The sequence below is a fragment of the Plutella xylostella genome, chromosome 27, assembly GCF_932276165.1.
Source record: "Plutella xylostella chromosome 27, ilPluXylo3.1, whole genome shotgun sequence".
Lineage (NCBI taxonomy): Eukaryota > Metazoa > Arthropoda > Insecta > Lepidoptera > Plutellidae > Plutella > Plutella xylostella.
The window spans coordinates 3,370,577-3,394,274 of record NC_064007.1 but is presented as its reverse complement, the minus strand read 5'-3'; the positions used below and the strand labels follow the sequence as shown (position 1 = coordinate 3,394,274).

The 23,698-nt window shown below is 38.5% G+C and overlaps 3 protein-coding genes across 6 annotated transcripts in view; all 3 read right to left on the bottom strand.

The window, feature by feature from the left end:
• The window catches only part of LOC105383545, a 157,816-nt gene that overhangs the window by 32,289 nt on the left and 101,829 nt on the right, over positions 1-23,698 (bottom strand). For 3 of the 4 annotated variants that reach the window (XM_048630825.1, XM_048630824.1, XM_048630822.1), the window contains one exon: positions 17,142-17,276. In XM_048630825.1, coding sequence (XP_048486782.1) covers positions 17,142-17,276 — 135 coding nt within the window. The remainder of the gene's footprint in view (positions 1-17,141; positions 17,277-23,698) is intronic. The other variant, XM_048630823.1, reaches the window with a different exon arrangement.
• LOC105383513 (plasminogen activator inhibitor 2, macrophage) lies at positions 4,214-6,312 on the bottom strand. The gene has a single exon (XM_011553564.3). It carries the CDS (start codon positions 5,942-5,944, stop codon positions 4,775-4,777), a length of 1,170 nt encoding a protein of 389 aa, XP_011551866.3. The 5' UTR covers positions 5,945-6,312; the 3' UTR covers positions 4,214-4,774.
• LOC105383512 (tubulin beta chain) lies at positions 21,632-23,410 on the bottom strand. Its single transcript, XM_011553563.3, has 2 exons — positions 23,243-23,410; positions 21,632-22,997 (listed from the first exon to the last, which is right to left on the bottom strand). Exons 1-2 carry the CDS (start codon positions 23,297-23,299, stop codon positions 21,711-21,713), a joined length of 1,344 nt encoding a protein of 447 aa, XP_011551865.1. The 5' UTR covers positions 23,300-23,410; the 3' UTR covers positions 21,632-21,710.

Genomic DNA, 23,698 nt, shown 5'->3' with positions numbered 1-23,698 from the left:
ATAAATCCACTATTTAGAAGTTTAAGTGTCATTGAACAGAGTGTTACAAATTGTGTAGGTACTTGACTTAAAAATAACTTACATACTTTCTATTTAAACAACTTTTTGCAGATGACAATAATGAAGTAGGTACCTAACCATTATATTACCTATTGGACGATACAAAAGTTTTTCAGTTAGACCAGTAGATGGCGTGGTTAAAATGGGGAAACAAACTTATTTTTTGGATCTTTCAAAGAAAATTCTACTTATTGTTATAATGAGTACCTGGACACTTGCTATAAGGCTAAGTTCTCAGCAACATAACTTTTACACCTAGTACTTATTAAGGAGAATTCCATGCCACTAAACATTAAGGAGAATTTGAATTTGAGTGAAATCTTTGAGTAATATTGCTGTGTAACCTGTGTATGTGTTGTGTTAAGTAAACAAATAACTAATCTATCTATCTAAATCATTTTACTGCGGACTCCTAAAAGCATGTGATTATCGGCAGAATGGGACAGATTTTTTCTGCCGCCCGGGGCGTGTCTGCTAACTGAATTAGACAGTTTTTTTCAGCATTTCTTGTAATCCCCGGCAAATGTGAGGGATCAATTGAGTTTCTTGATCTCTTAGTGAGTAGGGTAGGCAAGGTAGGTATGTAGGTTGTGCGTTTTTTTCCTAGCACTTTGAACTTGCGGTATAAGAAATGTCATCATCAGCCGACAATCATGTAGGTACTGCTGGACATGTTCTAATTTGAAGGATTTTGTCACTGTTTCCCAAATTTAAAATCCTCAATAATGTGCAAAGACTTACTACGCATTACTCCTAATCATCATCATCAGGTCCTGGGATCCCTAATCAGGGAAATAGGGCTCGAAGTGTAGCTTTCCACTCTAACTCCTAATGTTAATGTAAAATTTCAGACAATCTTGGTAGGTAAATTAACCTTATTTTCCGAGCTACGGTCACTTTATTACCTAAATAAATGAACAAACACCTTAAATTTTCGTTTTTAAAACCTCAACAATAGTTGCGATTTTCAGTGATGCAATGTGGGTCGGAGAATCTGGTGCATACTGTATAATGTATATCGAGATTGCAAACTTGTGCTGAAAACTCCACCAAATATATTTATGCAAACTCGCTACGAACTGTGTTGCCAGCATGTCTACAAATAGGTGTAATATTTTTAACTTTATGCAGTAAACAATTGATCATAATAATAACAAAACAAAACGAAAATCGGATCACCCGTTTGGTAGCTACCATAGAACAACGCGGACTCGGGTCAAAATGGGTATGTACGGTGGCCTGCGCCTAAACGTATACAGGCGGAGTTTTTAAAATAGCGATCCCTGATGATGAAGGGACCAGCTACATTTGTTATAAATCCGGGGACGTGTTGTGTGTGATGTGTGTAGCAGTGGTGTTTATGTGGATGTGCTTGAGCAGCATGTGAGCTTGAGATCGCTATTTTTAAAACTCCGCCTGTATACTTTTAGGCGCAGGCCACCGTACACTACCACTGACAGATAGATGCACAGACACGTTAAACTTATAACAACCCTCTATCTTCCCTACACATACAACATTGTACTAACTATAGGTCGCGCCCTCATTAAATATCAACTTTGTAAACGACGAATAAGTTTTAAAATCTAATTTGTTCTACCACAAAATAGTTTAAAGACAGTTTGACACCATATTTGATTACTAAACATTTGTTTTATAAAATAATGTTAGTAAGTTTTTGTCGTAATACCTTATGGTACACTAAAGCCGCCTGGTTTGACTTGTTACTTACAACAGACATATTTTGCATTATTTATTAAATCCAAAATCACATGGCAACATTAAAACAGATTATTCTGGCCGCGTAGTCGTTGCAGAGACGGTAAGCCCGGTGACCTATGCCGAGATGAAATGACTTCAAACGGAATATATACAGTGTGGGCTAGAGGCACTCAGGGCATAAGGGTTTGCGGTAGGGCAGTATTAAGTATGATAAGTATATTAAATTAGCCCAACACCCCAAAGATAGCCCGAAAATCCATAGTAGGTCAAGCACCCCTTTCATACCTGAAGGGTTATTGACATAAACTCCACTCTTGGCAGGCGCAACAAAAACATTTAACCTCCATGATTTGGGGACAAAATATCTGTTTGGCTGTGGATCGAACCTAGGATTCCCGGCGCAACAGCCAGAGCTAACCAATGCGCCATCCGGTATTCGACCCAGCGAAAATGAAGCTATAAATACATTAAGGTACAAACACACTTCATATAACACGTAAATATGTGGAATATCGTTAACAAAAGCGCAGGCTACAATGGCTGACCGATATTCGGCGCGCCTCGGCCCTCGATGACCGAGCGATGAAGTTGTAGGGAAACTTGTAGTGTTGTTAAAAAAGTATGGTTAAGTAAGGTTTTATTTGAATATTTATTTTGATGCAAAATATACCTAAGAAAGATTTTCAGTAGCTCAAAAAAAGTTTAGTCAGTCGCTCAGTTTGTAGGAAAGTACATATCCTATAATCGTGCAATAAATTAAATCACATCACGGCCCATTGCGTCCCCACTGCTGGGGCACGGGTCTCCTACCAATGAAGGAAGGGTTTTAGGCCTAGTCCACCACGCTGGACAGGTGCGGGTTGGTGGACCTCAACACAAGCACGCTTTTGCTGACAGAGTTGTCGGGTAAGTGGGCAACCCGACTGTCAGATGTTTTCAAGCCGCCCGAAGGCCTCTGACTAGGCTTAACGACTGCTCTGCCAAAGCAGCAACCGGGACCCACGGCTTAACGTGCCGTCCGAAGCACAGAAGCGTCCAGAAAAGAACCACTTGAAATCGGTCACCCATCCAATGGCTGACCGTGTCAGCTGTTGCTTATTCTCAGTGATCAGTTACGATCACTGAAGCCCGCTCGACTACGGACGCTTCGTTATGAATACCATGTATATTAAATAACTAAGGGAAAATAAAATAAAATTAATACCATGTATATGTCGCAGGCATCTGGTTTAATCTCCTTTTTGATTGAACCACTAGCCCGTTCATTGGATGGCCTGCGACATATACATATAGATTTATATACTTAAACTGATTTGTGTAACTTTATACATTATACTAAATTATGATTTTAAGAATTTCTTCAGTCTGCTCGTATGACAAGGTAAGTAAACTCTTAAAAGTATGTTTTTAATTTTACATCACTGCAAAAGCGTTTTCACGGAAGTCGTAAGCGAAGTTTAATATAAACAAACAAACGGGTGCACAAATATAGAGAAGTACAGTCATTTAAAGTTTGTGAAAAGTACCTACAAGGTAAAAAAGACAACCGAAACTACCATATTATACTTACCAAAATAATAGTTTTTATTCATTTATAATCAAGATGCCCTTGTATTCTTATTAAGATTTATGAGTTACGAACATGATGTAAGAACTTTATCAAAAGTTTCAAATCGTAATCGCTTAAGCTTTTTTAAACAAATCAAAATGTCGTCCAAATAAGCTAACTAGGTCAAGGGTGTACTGACGCCGAAGGGTCGAGAAAGGGATGAAAGATGGCGTTCACGGGGCTGTAAAAAGGGATAGGAAATGGGGAACAAAATTAGTGGAAACGACCGGACACGCGATGGGCTCCAGTGAATTTTGATACAAGGATAAGATAAAGGATAATGTCGTTTGTTTTCCACTGTGTAAGGTATGTAATGTGATGTTTACTAGACAGTGAATCAGGGTAACTGGAAATTGTTTGGAAAGTGAGCTGAAGTGGTAATGGGAAATCTTTTTAAGTCACGTATAAAACTTGCTTCTTGAGTTATTAAAATCATGAAACTATCCCACGTAGCTTGGGACGCCTCCTGACCGTTGAACCGACAACCAAAGTCAGCCACTAAGCAGATAAAAGGTCTTAAAAAAACTTTGGTATACATAGCCAAAGCAGAAGCAGAAAGAGGCAATAGATTATGAAATCGCTAGATGGTCCATAAAGGGATGAAACTGCCTCGCTCGCGCTCACAATTGCTGTTTTATCGCTCACTCGCGAGTGAAAATCTATCTCTTACAATGGCGTAGCTTAGAGGTACGCTTCGTACGCTTGATGAATTTACAGATTATTTACAGTCCAACTATTAAGTCATGAGAATTATTTATTTATTTATCGTATGGCTTTACTGGTCAGGTATATAAAATAATAAGAATAAGGATATCCCTTACTAAAACCCTGCAAACTCGTTCAATAACCCTAATTTAGATTTTTCCAAACTTTAACAATCACATATTAAATAAACTACCTTCACACAAAACACATCAAACAATAGAGTGAAAACGTACTTGGTAACATGAAGCAAACACCCGACCTTGAGTCAGGGGTTCTCAACAAAAGGCCCGTAACAAAAGCAGCCTCTTTTATACGCATTTCGTAGAAGAAACTAGATGTGAAAACTATCGGAGCGCCAAGATTTACTTTTGCCATTGTGCTTTTCGGGTTGCGAGAAGTCAAACGTATAAATCTATGGACACGTAAATTCGTTTGGTACAATGAATAAATTGTGTTTCAGGATTATTTTTGTTTTCAAACACTCGAGTTTTTCACGCCTCTTTGTGTTGCGAAAGTAAAACGTAATAATAATGTATTCCATTTAGACGCTTTTATTCAAACTTCAGAGACTTTGTGGTTCAAACTTTTGTTTTTGCCATCGGTACACAATTTCTTTTCACATAGGTACAATGTTTAGATATTGATTTAAGTATAACCCAAATCTTTTCTTAATCTTGCTTAATGAGTTGGTTTAGAAAAGGCACCGGAGAATAAACATGTCCTTGTAGTGGCGTCTAGTAGAGCGAACATGAACGGTCGGTTCGCTGTAAACTCTCTCCCCACAGCGGTAGCCAGGCCGGTCGCAGCCCCCTCCACTGACGTCAGGATCGATGAAGACGAACCTGGAGCTGGAGACAAACCTTCAGACTTGATGTCCAGAGAGACCCGCTGAAAGAACTCCACCGGATTTGGAGACCACCCCTTATTTTCTTTCCACATCTTTCTTATCTCCAAATTCTCTAACGCAGACCGCAACCTCAGATCTGAAGTCATTGAGAATATCGGAATGGATATCTCCAACGGTATTATGCTTTGTAGAAGACGGTCAAAGATGTCCACTATCAGTGTGCTTTGGAAGACGTCTATTGTGTCCCTGATTGATTTCTTCCCGAGGTTTGTTAGAAGAAGCATCCTGTAGCGGCCATTGTTTCCGACGGGCAGTTCCAAGACTTTTGCGTTTAGGATCGGAATGTAAGCCAGTTTCACACGGCTTTTTGTTGTCATCATATCAACAGTGCCAATTTTGTTTCCATAATCATCGTAGAATGACACGTTTGGGGTTATCGATGTAAATGATGAAGTCCATAATCCGGAGTAGTCCAGACTGTCAGAGAGCACAGCCTGGATAGAGTGGGAAGACGAATCATTAACTTGAAGCAATTCACGCAACTTGTCCTGTGGTGTGAACACTGTGTCCAGGAGTCCCACTTCCCGAACATCGCGCATCCACGTCTCATTCACTTTCAAATCTCCATCGACCAGCAAAGATCTCGTTCTTTCTAGCCGCACATCCTCAGCCGAAGACTCCAGTTCCGTCGCCAGTTCGTAGTATTCAAGTCTCAAACATATCGGGTCAGGTATCTTGAGTGTTGCCAATATTTCGGCTCTAACATCTCCCGATGCCCCTTCAGCCATCCCAGCCAAGGCGAGCCATATGGAGTATTGGGACACTGCGAAGTGGTCATCCGTCTGTGACGCCACTTGCTTGTACAACTTGCACGCTAAGTCGTAGAGGGATCGGCGAAACTTGGTGGTGACGTCACCGCGACGACAGGTTTCCCCGACCACCAGGGTGACTCCTGCCACCGTTATCAAACAAGACGCCAGCACTACTCGTAATAGTCTCATCTCGTCACGAGACAACTTACGAATGATGTGGTTTCTAAACGTCTTTAATGATCTATTTCAAACTGGTTAAACTGCATGGACGCCATCCATTTACGTAAAGCGGTGATACAGGTTTGAGTCAACTAGGTTTTAATGTTTAACTGCATATTTTTGATGTTAAAATGGAATTTTAGGAGTGAAGGTATGTGTGTGGCTATCGCAAGTTTTCGTGATTGAATGATTGGCAGTGATAGTGAGAGTGGAAACCTAGTTGAGCGGAGTACGATGGCTGCTGAATATATAATAAAATTTTAAAACGCTTTGCACGTATTCTGTCTGGGTTGTAGCGCAGAATATTTTATACATTTGAGTATCACATTGCAGGTTCAGAATGTACACAGAACGGTCGTTCACATCAGATCCAGCTAAGCAAGGAAAAGTGAGCTGTGAGCTAAAAAAGTGTGAGTAAGTAGGTAATATAAAATCTTTATTTTCGACGTTATTTATATATTTAAACAGTAAAATGATTTTCCCAGAACTATAAACTCGTACTAACTAACTAACTTTGTATCGACAAAGCCTAGTGTAACTTGGAGTATAATGAGTGCATCTCTGTATTTTAATCTAATAAACTAAACTTCATACCTACACTTCAATGAATAGAGTCTCACATACACACAAACACACACACTCATAGGCTCCATCATCATAATATTTTGTTTATGGTCGTCGTAATGTCCATACATCAGTGCACAATAATACTGGGTTCGCTCCCTGGAGGCGGGACGACCGATATGACGGTGTAGTCGCATTAAATTAATTACTTTGTACGAAATACCTATTGTAGTGAGTAAGCAGACAGTTGTACAACTTGACAGAATAAAGGTTTGTTTGTTAATTTAACAAAAGTGACTGTTTCATTATGTCTGCATAAGTGACAAGTAAACGAACTAACCGTAGCAGATAGAATATGCTAGAAGTTTAAAATTCAAGGTATGTCTATCGCTATAATGGTTATGTCATAGAAAGCCTTATAAAATGTACTTTTGTCCACCAGAACACCTAGTACGCATATAACAGAAAATATTATTCTCCCTAATCAGTATTCTACGAAGGCGTAGGTACATGTACAAATTTGAAATAAATTTAGGAAGCTAAATAAATAGTTGCCAATTTCACGAATCGCTTTAACATGAATAGGCTATTGAAAGTCCCAACAAGCAAGTTGAATGACTGATTCAGGCTGTGTGTATGACTGATGATTTTCATCAGTATTAAGTTTCAAAACGAATCAACTTTTTTGTACTGAAGAAATACCAAAATGCTCTTCAAAATAATAAAGACGCAGTGCATTTTTTTCTACTATCTAACAAATTATTAAACATACTCCTCCGCTTAAATATCAGTGATTAGATAATAAATAAAATGTAAGTAGTGTATAAGTTTTATAACAACCAAGCATGGCATTATTTTACCTTATTTAATCTTTATGAGCTTCCTATCGTATTCATTAACCGACTTCGAAAAAAGGTTCTCAACTCATCTTAATGTGTTACTTTTTATTAATTTTCCATCCCATAACAACTACTCCATAAGTAAACACTTTACAAAACGCATATTATGTGCAACAAAAACAACGTCGACATGAAATACGTTATCGAGTCACCTCGAATCAGTAACGGGTGCTCGGTCCAATCCAATCTTGCTCCTATTGAGTTTCAAGGATATGACTGTAGGTATCTAATTGACATCGGCCGGGGCTGATGAAACGACCAGTGGAGCCTCTTGGTTGACGTAATCGGCCCCTGTAAGTGTGTTTGCCAGTGATCAAAGGATATGCCAGCATATGCCTGGCTCTGGATGCCGAAAGTCAAATGGGTATAGAGTATTGATATGGTTTATGCAATCGATGTTGAATTTCGGTAATGTATGGATATTGAGTGATTGTGGCCCTCCTGTGTAAAGTTGGCGATAACGGGCTGATAAATAGTTATGAGAAATGTTTTTTTGGCACTATAGAGCTTTACATTTTTGTATTATGATCTATTTCATATTGTTATTAGGTATATTTTAAAACAGAACTTACTTAAAAACTCACTTGTATGTCATTTAAAAACAATAGCTAATATTCTATAGGTATGGCAATATGAAGGATTATGAGGACCATATTCTTCGGTATTGAGTCAGTCCTTTCCACCTCTCAGAAGTAACTATCAAGTACACTGACGGGCAATGAAAAGGTTCCACTGAGAAAAACACCAAATTACTTCTAAACGGAAAAAGCTAGCTTAATGACGCCTTTTGCAATATTGGAGTATATTTAACAAAGCATCAGGATATTACCAAATAAAAATGGTGATATTTTGTTCACATTTTAAATTAAATGTTAGAAAAAATTGGGATCGTTTGGTGTCGGCATTTTGTGAGTGGAACTTTTTCATTGCCCGTGAGTGTATATTGTTTAATTTGTCTAATACTGAAGATTACCTACATCAGTACTTACATAAATATACTCACACTCATTGATTTCAAATTCCGATTTTCGATTACTCTTCTCCGAATGGCGGAATCCTTACCTATCGTTTCAGAGAGCGAGCTAGATTTATCAGACGAAGTATCCGAATCCTTCATTTGTCCTAATTATTGGATACTTATATACTAGTCTTACTACAGTAGAGCGGGAAAATACCTGCAGTCTTAAAAACAACAGATAATAATATGGTATATAACTATATTACTAGGGGCCTGTTTCAAAATGTCCGAATAATGGCTACCTTGTGATGACAAAGAGTGACATAATGTATTTTATCCCACAGGTAGCCATTATCCAGACATTGTGAAACAGGCCCTAGCTATGACGTTCGGTATCTCTTCGTGTTGTAGTTCTTTATTGTCAACGGCAGCCCATAATCAAACAACAGATAGAGTCGTGGCTCGCGCAGCAGCCCTCCAAAACTACATTTTTCTTCATATAGAGTGACCCCCCCAGGTTCGTCGGGAGTTAGGCCCATTAGCCCGCGTCGCCCGCACTGAGCGCGGCGGTCAATTTTGCGGATTGTAAATGCGAGAGGATTAACTTGGCAACGGGGCGTTTTTGTATCGCTTTTTATTCCCGATGACAAAGAGAGGAGTGTTTGTGTATGTATGTATGTCTGTGATACTGTAGCTTTGACTGAGATATGTGCCCTTCACTGCTGCTGTATTTAAACTAACATGAATTTTGATGTCAGAGGTATGTTTTTTTATGGTTTTTTCCGTTCGGGTTTGCGACGGCTAGTAGCGTGAATTCGTTAAAGGCTGTTGCGTATACATACATGGTAGGTGCAGCAATGTACCTCTAAATTCAATAACAGCCATAACTGATATCTATTTAGATAGGTACTTAGTTGATTTTGGTTTTTTCAGACAGATAAACCCATATGAAGTTTAGCAATAATACCGATACGACCGCCTATTGTAAATTGTTCCTAGTACTTACGAGTATATAGGGGAAAGACATCTGATACAAACAAAAATTACCCTTATTCGAATGTAATAAGGGTCCTGTCAGATGTCTTTCCCCGTGAGACAAGGTATAGTTACCTATGTACCTACATCAATATTTTTCGGTAATTTATTGTTATCATCTTAATTTTTTTGATCTTTTAATTAATTATGGTGTTTAAATATATAAGACATATTCTTCTCTAAGTATTCTACATTCCTACAAGAAGCAACACGCAAAGACCGATCAAGTCAGAAAATAATCAAACTGAACAGTAAACAGAAGTAGAAACTTGAGGTAATTACTACTTCAACTTCCCAAAACTTGTTCAAGGGCGAATATTCTAGAAGATTATAATAAAACTTGCCGACATTTTAATAATGTATTTGAAAGTATAATCATGTGGAAGAAGCAAGTTAGTTGTGGAAACTTCCGGAGCACGGGGAAATGTATTATTCTATTTCGTAGTTACGTAGTAATTGTGTATAATTATAAGATTTTTAGAAAGACCGGTGGTAGGTCAGTATGGTAAGCGCCCGCTTCTCACGCCAGAGATGCGGGTTGAAATCTCGGCGCTGACATAATGTACCAATGAGTTCTTTGGAATTTAAGTACAATGTATACTTACCATCGCACTTACGGTGTAGTAAAACACATCGTGAAGAAACCTGCATATGTACCTATAGATTCTAGCTACGGTCTTATTCATTAAAAAACCTTAAAGTAGGTTTACTGAGCTCAATAGCTACGGAACACTTTAAGCCTATTTGAGGTTTCATAAAAATCTCTATTCATAATCGTTCCGTAAACCTTCAATAACTATAGTGATGCTAATAGATTTCACAGACCAAACATTTTGACATTTACCCTATTAAGTTGCCGGTCTGACGAAACCATAAACAAAAATTTTCATTCATTTATCAATCTCTATTATCTATGTTAGCCACGGCGCGGCACTTAAAAAAGTTTACGTTGGCTTAAAGGCGCAGTGGCCAAGCCAAAACCCACAAAAAAAATAATTAAATTTTTACGTTACCATGGCAACTTATTTTCAGCAAATATTAACTCACAACAAATGTCAAATCGTCAATAAAGCAGAACAGCTGTTGACCGGCCGCCATGTTTTTGTACAATAGGAGGTTTACGGAAGGTGCATAGTAGGGTCCAGCCAACTTTAGCATATCAAGGTTTTACGAATCAGTTGGAGAGTTCTTTAGCGCTATTGATCGTTTATGAATAAAGTTTTTTTGACATTTGCTTATAGCAGGCCTATAGGTCTCCCGTAACTTTTTATGAATAAGACCGTAATGTGTATCATAAGTGCATTCTTATTAAGGGTCAGCAATAGGGAATCGAGGGTTGGCATTGTCATAGAATTATGTAGTAAATGATGCTCTACAGCCTTGAAAAAAATCACACAGGTAGCCGAAGAGTCTAGCTAGGTGCTGAATGATTCGAATTCAAGTAAATGATTATGGATAACTGTAAATAAAATGCAGAATATGACGAAAAACCAGAAAATCACACTCCCGTATTGTAACAACTGTGTCCCAATTATTAAGAATTTTCATATGATTTTTATCATATTATAAAGTTAAAGGCTTGGACTAGGCGCTAAATACCTTGTTTTTTAATAAACACACACTTATTTTGTGTAAATTAATCCCAAACTTGAGCAATTTTTTTCCCTCAAATCTTCATACAAATATCTATGGCGGCTTTCTGTGTTATAAAATCATAAACACAAGTGACGTTTGACTCAGTTGGCCGCTGGCCTCCAAAGAAGGGTCACGTCGGTTTAGGCAGCACTGACAGCTCGCGATCTTATCGTGTACAGATACAAAATCACTGCACATTGGTTGCCATTGCACTTTTTCAACTTTTATGACACCAACATAATTTGATTTGAAATTGAGGAAGCATAATTCTTCCAGTATATTCAATACATTAAATTAAATTAGATAGTGTGCAATATTCTCGTGACATTACAGTCTCGTAAAGGTCTGATGAGGAGCAGGAATATAGCGAATGGATCTAAGTGATGACAATACGCACGAACATTAGGTTAGGGATCAAAAATACAGTCTCTTGGTGCTGGTTGAGGTATGGTCTCGTGAGGATCTGATGAGGGCAGTAACACGGTGGTGGCTCAATTTTATTTCAAAGATGTTAATAGCTAAAAAGCATCGAGTTTGGGCTATTAAGTATGTTTTTCAGAGAGAGAGAAAGAGATTTTATTTTTCCTCTGGATGTGTTAGGTTTACTGGGTTTACTAAGTTCATTCTGTTAATGGCATCAAGTTGTTATGTGTTCATAAGTAATAATTATTTATTAACAAAATGCTGTTGGTTCTCCACGAAAATGTAAAAATAAAAATAAAATAAATAAAAATAAATTCGTAACGTAAAATTGTCAATGGCGGAATTTCTTCTATAGACAGTAGCCACAAAAAAAAACAAACGATAGATGGCGTGATTTGAAGATAAAGATACATTTATTCGACACATAGACAGCAACAACAAAAATACAGATTTATAGAAAAGAAACACATACTTATACAAAACAACAAAGAAAAAAAAGGATACACATCAAAATAACTGGAAAAAATATAAGCCCCAATTTACTTGTGTGGGACAGGGAGTACCATAATATTTTTTTTGGGGTAGGACTCCCCATCTATGCGAAATATCAGCTTGATATCTTTACCCGTTTCTGAGAAAAAGGGCGGTGACAGACAGTCAGTCAGACAGACGGACAACAAAGAGATCCTATAACGGTTGCTTTTTTTCTTTTGACGTTCGAAACCCTAAAATTAAGTAAAAATATTATGCTGCTACCAAAAAATGTACTTACAGGTATTGAAAAAGCGGTATATATGTAGTACTAAATAAATTATAAACAAACAAAAAACCCGACTGCACGCTAAAAAGATGAAAACAAGTCCCAATGTTAATGGAAAGTATCGTAGGCGGGGACCAGCAGAGGGTTCACCATTTAGCTGAATGTTACTTAGAAAACGGCCTTGAGTGGCGGTCAAGTTGGTCCCCGCCTGCGATACTTTTCATTAACATTGGGACTTGTTTTCATGTTTTTAGCGTACAGTCGGATTTTTCGTTTGTTTATAATTGTATTTTTTTATTTGTAACTTCTTAGTTGTTTTTATTTTAAGAAATTTTACGTCAGTAGTTCATGATCATTTTTTATTTCAATAATGTTGGTGTTGTTATTTAAATACCTTCAATATGCATATTTTTGTAATGTGAAAATCAAGCCCTTTCATTTGATACCTTACACGGCAAAGTTGAATTATTATTTTTTCGATCATCACGTTATGTCCTCTAGAGGGCGCTATGTACATTTTAATGGAACGTCGCATAGCCTATAACCATCGCGCCATCAATACGCTTCTAACAATACCTCATACATCAAAATCTATCAAGCCGTTTAGGCTACAGGAGGGAACAAAGAAACAGACAAACATACATACATATAATCAAAAAACATTACCCTCCTCCTTTGGCAGTCGGGTAAAAAGGAGTAAGACAGGGGGTCATTCTGAACTTTTGCTCTACGAGTTTTGGAAATTAACAAAAAAAAACCTTTTTCATAGAAACTTTGTTGGACATGTTTTTTACCATGGAAAACGAATATTTTTTTTCGCGAATTTGCAAATCGCGTAGAACAAAAGTTGTTCAGAATGACCCCTTTTGGCTTAGTATAGCCCTTTTGCGACACTATGTATTTACTTTGCTTTGTCGTCGGGGTTCAGTTGGCTGGAGGATGCCCGAAACTTATTATCTACACTTTAATACTTGTAGTTACCTTTCTACAAGTAAATACCACATTTGTTAGAGTATAGAGTAAAGTGGCACCCCTATTAATTTCTACTCTTTCCTGGTGCCTACCAGTGTAAGTAAGAATTATACTTACTTACCCTAAAATCACCCAAAATGTACTTGAACATAATTGTCAATAAAGTTGGTGAGTAAAAGTTTATCGACCCACTGTGCAAACTTACATGTGTGCGTGTCACTGCGTGTGCTGTGTGAAGAGCATTGAAAACCCAAAATTGGCGCGGCACGTCACCCTGTACGGGCCCTTAAAAACGACGATACGGCTCGCGAACTGTCACGTGACAACCAATATACATTGAAAAGCGGGTGGCTCGCTTGTGCCCTTTGACTGCCCCTTCGGGGCCTATCCTATCATTTCATCCAATGATTTTTTACTTATCATTAGTCGCCGCGCCGCCCTAAATAGGTACATGCGGAAAATAAATATGTAAGTAGTATGAAATAGGGAATGCTATCATAATAATATTCCTATATCAAGAAAATTCCCAATATCCTATTATGATTGGAGATGCCACCTCAATAATACTTTCCTTTATACGAAAGATTCTTTGTTAAAGGAAGATTAAGAAAGTCCTTCAACTGTGTACTCCACCAACATACTCAATATAAAAGGATTTATCTTGGGAAAGCTAAAGTTCATTTCTAGTGTTGGGATTTCACTGTAGTGCCATAACATAGGTTCATTAAATACCATCGTATTTCGTCCACTTATCTATCTTTCTATCTCTAAACTTTAATTAGATATCTCATCAAATAAATAATTAGTAGTCATATAGTGTTAGTCTTTCGTAGGTTCAGTAGGTCGCAGTATAATTTTATATTGCAACTCATAGGTTTAATATATTAAGTTAAGTTCATGTAAAAATATGCCTACTGTATATAATTTATAATGCAAATTGATTAAATACTAAAATAATGTTTGATGTTTTCACCTATAATTAAAGATGCATTTATTATTAGACAATTGTAATTTAATTGATCATGTAATGAATGTTTGGTCACTCAAATAACACATCAAAATTAACAAAACAGGGCCATTAGCGACATTGTTGAAATCGGGTCAAATGTGGCGGGTTATATCAGGAACTACTCAAACACGGATGGATCCAGCAGAGCCCTTTGTGGAATATGGTGGCAGTAGGAGATTGACAGCGATCTTATCAGCCTGTGATTGGCTGATTGATAGATTGCGTCGAGCTCTATTGGTCGACTTCTGTCCCGCGTTAAGAACCTTTAGGGATGAAACATCTACGCTTACCCTAGTGATGGGTAGCTCTTAATGTAGACAATGTTTGAATTGTGAATAATCAAATATGTTTGAGTGTGATTATCACTCATTTCTATTGGTGCTAGTCCCAGCTTCCATAGATTTGTGCCCATCATCATTTGATTATGTTTATAATATATGTAAGTACTTTAAAAAGAAGATAGGCTGAGAATATAGTGCTTTGGTGCTCCTTTGGTGAGGTCCATTTGGACCTACTTTTACATGTGGACGATAGAGAGCTGATGATGATCATAATAATTGATTATCTTCTTCTTATCCTGTCGGCGACAACTACAAGAGCTAGACTAGGGTTTGTCTCATTGGTGAAAGAATTGGCTAGTTATCAATAGCGCCAGGTAGGCATAGGTGGATTTTTCAATATGAAAAATAAATAATACACTTTTCAAATGTCATATTTAAGATCAACAACAAGCACCCGTAACCTATTATACAATTGTCACATTTCAGATCCACAACAAACACCCGTAAACCATTTTACGGGTAAGTATCAGAAAAAAATATTTTCCTTTTACTACAACGTAAAGTACCCAGTACACCTGGTAGAGGCGGGAAAGCCAAATTACTCGAATGGAGGGCAGAATTTTTAAGCATTAACATTGACAAAGTGGCTTTGGGTCGACGAGGCTTGTCTACCCTCGTCACAGCCTGATTCGGACTTAGACCCGTTCGACGTAATTGTTGAACATCCAGGTGGGATCAATGCAATAAATTTTAAACTTAGTCATGTCAATATTTTTTTTTTGTCGGTAACATACTAACTTTTCTATATGTTGAGTTGGTGGAATAGCAGCAGTTTGCTCGTAGAGCAAAGAAGGGCAGAGCAGATTTTTAGTCATGAATGTCAAAGTCAAAACGTTTTTTTTTTATATAGCGTTTTATCAACAACCCCACGATACGATGAATTTCTTACCATATCAGGTATTTGCAGGACGCTAAGTCATCTGCTTCCTATCATAATTATGCTAGCTATTTGTACGGAACCATTTAATATATCATCTGGGTCCAATCCTAAATGACCAGTGCGCCCAGCCGTCACCACATTCAAGGGATAATGCTCTGAACACAGGAGTAACAGAGTTGGGTCCCCTTTATAATTGATGGATAATTATCTACCTATTTGTATGTAATTGTAGAAATCGTTTCAGCTTAATAGTTTCCCATTGTTCTTTTGTTCAGAGGTCCTTTTGTCTGTTGTGAATTGTGAAAGAATCGAGTAACAGATTTCGATTTTTCCGGTCCCTTTTAGGTAAGTACTTGTCTTCTGAGTGATGTGTGAGTCCCATTAGGCTCTTAGGGTAACAGGCAGTTTACTGAAACCTTTACTGAATACGATAAATTGAGGCCCATTCGTATTAGCTGCTAGAGTAATACGAGTGCTGCGAGTATCTGACTATACATATTTTCTGTATAGTTAATAAAATTATGCAAAATGAACAAAAAACAAAATATTTAATTATATGAATGAATTTTATTAGGTACTAGCTGTTCCCGCGCGCTTCGCTTCGCCTTAAAAAGTTTTTCCGTGGGAATTCCGGGATAAAAAGTAGCCTATGTTCTTTCCCAGGGTCTAGACCGTATGTATACCAAATTTCATTCAAATCCGTTCAGTAGTTTTTGCGTGAAAGAGTAACAGACAGACAGACAGACAGACAGACACAGTGACTTTCGCATTTATAATATTAGTTAGGATAATGTCCTCGACATGCTAAGATAAAGAACAAAAAGAGTCTTTATACCTTCTTAGTTATCCCAGAAATTTCACGTTTAAAATATAACTTATGCTGGGTTACACGAAGAAACTTTAAACTAAGTTCGACACAATTTAATGCATTTCGATTTATATTTATAACATAATCGAATCCATCTATCAATGACCCATCGGGCGGTTGACGTGTTATTCCAGATATCCAGAGTATCTAGATGCCCTGAGAGGGCCACGTCGAAATAGAAATTAACCTAAATTTTCTGTACACACACGGTAATTATGCCTATTCGATAAATAGTGAATTATTCCATTATACTAGCTAGAGTGAAGCATACGGCTGATATCCGATATTGCCATTGTTCCATTTCAGATTCCATTGTCACAATATTCCGAGGTGAAACGGATGGACAATCGTGGGTATAATTGTTATCACTGCCTAACTATAAGCTGTAAGGACACGACTGCATTAAGCTCTTCATAATACATGATATATTTTTTATTTACTGTGCGTTAATTCTTTTACTTACGTTGCTATCTTAGATAAGTAGGTATATCCCTGCAAGCCTAGCACGGGGCGCAAGACGCATTCTCCGACGCCATAAGAGACCGCGCAACCCAAACCTTTTGTCACGATCTTGACGAGCGTGTCACGCGCTCCGTGCTAGCCCTTCTAGGTGTGGTGTCTAATGTAGTTCTAAACTAATAAATAATACTAAGGGTGACCTGCACCAAAGTGTTAATCTAGATTTAGTGTAATCTCGTTTTAAGAAACGTCAGTCCATATTATGTATAAATATATGGCATAAATCGAGATTTAACACTAAATCTAGATTTAATATTTTGGTGAAAGTGGCCCTAAAACGATGTAACAAACTGGGTCTACTAACAGTGCGGCTTACCGAGTTCGGAGCCGCAGACGCGCGGTATGATTTCCAAGATGGCGGCGCAGGAGGCGTCCTCGAAGCACAGCTGGCGCGCCAGCAGGCAGTTCAGGATCGCCATCGTGCCCTTTATGCCGGGACCTGGGGGCAAGAGAAGAGTGAGTTGTGTGGTGATGCTGAAATAAATATGTAGGAATACCTATATGTCGTTGCTTTCCGTGCATCGTGGGATGTTGGATCAAAAATTATGGATTACTAACATTCAGTATTAACACAGCAAGATTTAAAGGTTAAGTAGTTTTGAAACAGGTTTACGAAGCTTATTAAGTAGGTATATGGTTTATGATTACTCTTTCTTATAATATTAGTGTAGAAGTGTTAGATATATGCTCCTGTATGCTTCCGTTCATACATGGAAGATTTTTGTCGACGTCAACCGCGCCGGTTGTTACTGCAGTGCGTGCACGAACTTAAAGGTAGAATAAATGGCAGGTTGATAATTTTCTATCTATTAATATAAACATAAACGTATTTTATTAAAAAAAAAACTATCATGGTATTTTGTTCCCCAACTCCAGTGTACCATAGATAATCTACAAAATACTTACTTCGGTGAAAACGCAAACAAATGTGGAAACCATTACTATAGGTAGGTAGATCCCTGTGGGATCTTTATAATGTATTTATTGAGCGTGAAACTGTAAGCCTTCTGTACGTATTGTGCGCAAAAAGTGTAGATTTATGTGTGCAAATATATTATAAATAAATAATTTAACAAGTGTGTGTTTTTATGTTACTGTAGGTAAGTAATTGAACCGGGTTCCCCTCATCTCGCATAATCTTTATTAACCAAAACTCATTTCGCATAACTCGTATGGTCTAAACTTTTTTGGCCAAACCATCACTTTGCCAAGACTTATGTGGCATAAGGCTCGTTTCGTCTAAAACTCCCTAGGCACAATCTTTAAACACCTAAGTTTCGTTTGCTCAAATTTATGTTCGTCTATACCTATGTATAATCTTGTTTCTCCTAATGTTATCTTAATAAATAATATATTAAGTATATAGTAAATGTACAAATTGTGGTATTTTGCTCCTACATCCCCAAAAATCACGATATTGAATGATTAAAAAATCGACAGTTAACGAGCAATATAATTATTACAAACCCCATGAGATCGAAACCTAAAGATAGGTGCGACGACGAGCAAAGCGAGGAGGAGCGTGTTAGGTGCACATGTTCATCAAAACCAAAGCGGAGCGCAGCGAAGCGGAGCGGAGCGTTTTCCAAACAGCGGAAACAATACAAGGCACCAGTTTGCGCTATAGAGAGACGCTCCGTCAAAGTTAAAGCCAAACAAATATTATTACTTTGTATAAACCTATTATTAGGCTATTCAAGATTTGGCCATACCATTATTAGGCTAAACAAGATAATGCGAATAAACTTTTTACTAATCGAGATTTATGCCATACGATTTTCGGCGAAACGAGACTTTGACCAAACGTTACTATGCAATACGAGATTAGGCAAATAAATCTTAGGCCAAAAAAGGTAGAACCAATTGAACCTAATACTTACAGTGCAGCGAGCATAGGATTCGATACTATTTTCGAATCTACACGAAGGGTCACTTTTACCAAACGCTAAACGTATTTAAATCAAATGTTAAATACATTTTGTACTAACTGACAGACGTATGACATGCTTCTAAATTCGTTTAGCGTTTGGTGAAATTCCACCTAACATATTATGGAAAAAACAAATGTCACTTTTGGAACTAACTTTGCCTAACATTTTGACAGTGACAGTTGACGATACGCAACGTTAACGGAGGATCGAAACTTATGCTAGCGACTCTGATTAGTTAGGTACTTTTTTTCGATTAGAAGATGTCAACGTTAGTTTATCACTTCTATTTTTATTTATACTTATTGTTTACTAAAGGCACAGTTACAAAAATAGGAAGGCGGGCTTATTTCCAAGAAGCAATTTATTTCAACCGACCTTTCTATGCAAGATCTTTAGAAAAACATTTAGTCTAAAAAAAACTTTTTTCTTGAATCATGGTAACCCTTCTGGTGACTATGACGTCACGCTGGGAACATATCGGCAAACTGTCAGTCTCAGGGTGACCGCACTTTTATTAACGTGGCGCGGATAACATTGGGCTTTTTCTATTGGTCCCGTGGCGACGATTTCCGTATTGAGCTCTTTGTCATGTGATTGGTTAGATTGATGAGATGAGTGGGTTGAGTTTATTGGTGCTATAGTTTGTTGTAGGGAACACTGAGTTAGTTTAGTTTTATTTACACCGTATATCGGGACTCGGGACATCCCCTATTGCATATCGCTGCCATGCTACATTAGAATTCGACAGCGCTAACTTAGCAACCTGTAAAAGATGAGAAGAGGTCAGTGTCAATAATCTGAAAAATTGAACATGTTGTTTAAAATGATAATAAAATTGATGCCCTAATTTATAAACTTTATTCACTTTGTTTTTCTGATCAGCTTATGATTTATTTACTTTGCATTGCTTATGTTTCGAAAATACATTATAAAAATCAACTCTTACACTTTTGATTATATAATACTAGCTGTTCCCGCGCGCTTCGCTTCGCCTTAAAAAGTTTTCCCGTGGGAATTCCGGGATAAAAAGTAGCCTATGTTCTTTCCTAGGGTCTAGACCGTATGTATACCAAATTTCATTCAAATCCGTTCAGTAGTTTTTGCGTGAAAGAGTAACAGACAGACAGACAGACACAGTTACTTTCGCATTTATAATATTAGTTAGGATTAGGATTATCTTTATTATAGTGAGTGTTTAATGAATAATGATGCTCAAATAATCCGTTAATTCAGCACTATTATAAATCAATCACAACCAGTTGAAATGTATCATCGAATTGCGTCCTTTCACGGCTGTTCTAATTAAAGCCTAGCTTTGACATCCGGGGCAGCAATAACGTCATTACTGACCCCTGGGCTGGCCCATATTCACTGTAGCTATCATAGAGTAGCTATACATATAACGGTTAGTATAGATAGGTGTAGATTTTGAGAGTCGTGGTGGCGTAATGGATAAGGTCTCGGCTCTCATTCGTGAGGCAGTGGGTTCGAATCCTGCCATGCACCAATGCGACCTATATATCACGTGAGTACAAAATATGTACAGTGAAAAGTGGGTGGCTCGCCTTCGGTTAATCTGGCTACTTGTACTTGTACCCACGTAAGAACTCATGAGAATATTAATTTTAAAGGAACATATAAGTACTTTTTTAATCTTATACGATTTTTACTCTGATTATGACTGTGTAACTACTAGAACTAACACCAAAGTTCTTATATTAAATTGTAATAAAATGGATAAATTAGGTTCTCTCCGCGTGACATGGCAGATTGTGGTGGGTTGTTTCAGAATCATAAGATGGAACTGTTAATAATAAATCGTCCACACAACGTCCTCACACGCTCTAACATATGATAAAACCATAAGCCGTGAGCGAGACGGAATGCATCGCAACTAAGAACTTTGTATGGCGCGTCTGTTTCGGACAAGCACTGAATAATGTATTTGAGTCAAAGCTGTGTTTGGTGTTCCGAAAATGATGTAACTTTAATGGGAGATGTCAAAAAAATGCGGATTATTATGGTAAGCCCCTTTTTATTTCACCGGGTATAGGATGTTTGAGGACAAATATTATTATTCTTATATTCTCTGAGGTACTTAGTAGTGTTATCTTCTCTATGGTACTTACTACTTTAAGTTAATGTCGGCATTAAATGTAGTGTTGCCTTGCTTTGACAGTATACGGACAGAAAGAGACAGACATAAATTTAATGTCGACATTAGCTTAAAGTCCCTTTCTGCAACTCGGCATTAGTCTAGATAAGTCTAGAACAAGGAACATAAGTAGGTACTTCTCTAACGAGAAGGTCTGGAATTAATTACTCTCTAGCCTCTAGTAATAAGGTCGCCGTTTCTAACATAGTGTTTTGTGTGTTTGTGTTGAATTTGCCCCTTCTGGATAAGCTATTAATTATTTAAACTTTTTTATTCAGATTGACAATTAACTACGCAGCGATTTTTTTATTTCACTATTCATCTCGTGAGTAAAAAGTTACTCGAGCTTGGTCGAATCCACCCTAACATACACTAACAACACAAAATTTGTAAAATGTATGGAAAATTGGTCTGAGATGGAAAATAATAATTATATTACCTCCTCCTCAGTGTGATCAGTTTATAACTTGTGTAGAGAGAACGTGGTCCCACTATTTTTTTCAGAACTCAATTAATTTAGTCTATGGTTTTAGAGGTAGGTGTAGCTTTTATTATTCTGAGGTCTACATTCCATAACATCAGTGACGCTGGTTGAGACGTTTTCGTCAGAATGTATTTTGCTTTGTGCGAAATCTAAATAATACCATCAGCTCTATTTTACCTATGTATTCACTCTACTATAAATACTGAATAAATAAACAAACCAAATTCTCATTATCAGTTTTTATTAAAACAAAACCACTTACAAAAAACATAGAATACCTTGTAACAATACAAAATACTACGCCTAGTCTCCCTCGTCGCCCCCCTCCTCTTCCTCATCAAACTCGCCCTCCTCCTCCGCCGTGGCGTCCTGGTATTGCTGGTACTCGGAGACCAGGTCGTTCATGTTGCTCTCCGCCTCCGTGAACTCCATCTCATCCATACCCTCACCCGTGTACCAGTGGAGGAACGCCTTACGCCTGAACATGGCCGTGAACTGCTCAGAGATACGCTTGAACAACTCCTGAATTGCCGTGGAGTTGCCGATAAATGTGGCAGACATCTTCAACCCACGAGGAGGAATGTCGCACACGGCTGTCTTCACGTTGTTCGGGATCCACTCCACGAAGTAGGAGGAGTTCTTGTTCTGGATGTTCATCATCTGCTCGTCTACTTCCTTCATGGACATCCGGCCGCGGAAGACAGCAGCCACCGTCAGGTACCTCCCGTGCCTCGGGTCGCACGCCGCCATCATGTTCTTCGCGTCAAACATCTGCTGCGTCAACTCGGGGACCGTCAGAGCTCTGTACTGCTGGCTGCCTCTGGAAGTCAGCGGAGCAAACCCAGGAATGAAGAAGTGGAGCCGCGGGAACGGCACCATATTGACCGCCAGCTTCCTTAAATCGGCGTTCAACTGACCAGGGAACCGCAGGCAGGTGGTCACTCCAGACATGGTGGCAGAAACCAGATGGTTCAGGTCCCCGTAAGTGGGCGTCGTGAGCTTGAGCGTCCGGAAGCAGATGTCGTAGAGGGCCTCGTTGTCGATGCAGTAGGACTCGTCAGTGTTTTCCACCAGCTGATGCACCGACAGCGTCGCATTGTAGGGTTCGACCACCGTATCAGACACCTTGGGCGATGGCACCACACTGAACGTATTCATAATACGATCGGGGTATTCCTCTCGAATTTTCGAGATCAGTAGCGTCCCGAGTCCAGCGCCTGTGCCTCCTCCAAGGGAATGCGTCAGCTGGAACCCTTGCAGACAGTCGCATCCTTCCGCTTCTTTCCTGACCACATCCAGAACCGAATCCACCAGCTCAGCGCCTTCAGTGTAGTGTCCTTTCGCCCAGTTGTTGCCGGCGCCTGATTGGCCGAACACGAAGTTGTCTGGGCGGAAGATCTGTCCGAAGGGTCCTGAGCGGACGGAGTCCATGGTGCCTGGCTCCAGGTCCACGAGGATGGCTCGAGGCACGTACTTGCCGCCGGTGGCTTCGTTGTAGTACACATTGATGCGCTCCAACTGCAGGTCCGAGTCGCCGTGGTACGTGCCCGTCGGGTCGATGCCGTGCTCGTCAGATATCACTTCCCAGAACTGAAATATTACATGGAAATCATTAAGAAGAACTTGTGATCAGCGCAGCGAATGAAAGATTGCCTACTACTGTTCAGAAGCTTCTATCAAGGAGCGCCGCAACACTATACCTATCTCTATTGTTTCCTGTCTAGCCACAACAGACTGCAAGATGATGGATCCATAGGCTTACGCTATAAGATTACCATGATAATATTATGCACAAAGTGAGAGTCAATAAAAATGGATGATACAATGAAAATTACCTTAGCTCCAATCTGGTTCCCGCACTGGCCGGCTTGTATGTGAACAATTTCACGCATTTTTCAATTATAATAACACTAGAGTCTCCACTTATTAATACAGAACAAATTTTCCGAAATTTTCGGTACCTCCCTGATCAGCTCACTTCAACCTACTAGACAGGAAAACAAATGAGTGGACTTGAAAAACATTCCTCATTCAAATATTGTTGTTTTGAAAAAAATCGATGAAGGCCGAAAACCTCCGTGCTCCGGCTATGAAGTATTAAAAACTTTTTAATTCATTTTTTATTCGACCTCACTTGAAGAGTACAGTTGCCGAGAAAAGTAATTAAATTAGTGTTTAAAAAAAGAATAACGGCTTTATATGCTGAACAAGGTTACATGTACATTACTGTTACATGATTTTATATTTTTGGCGAGGTAAGGCTGATAACATGGTATTGCTCATGAGGTTCC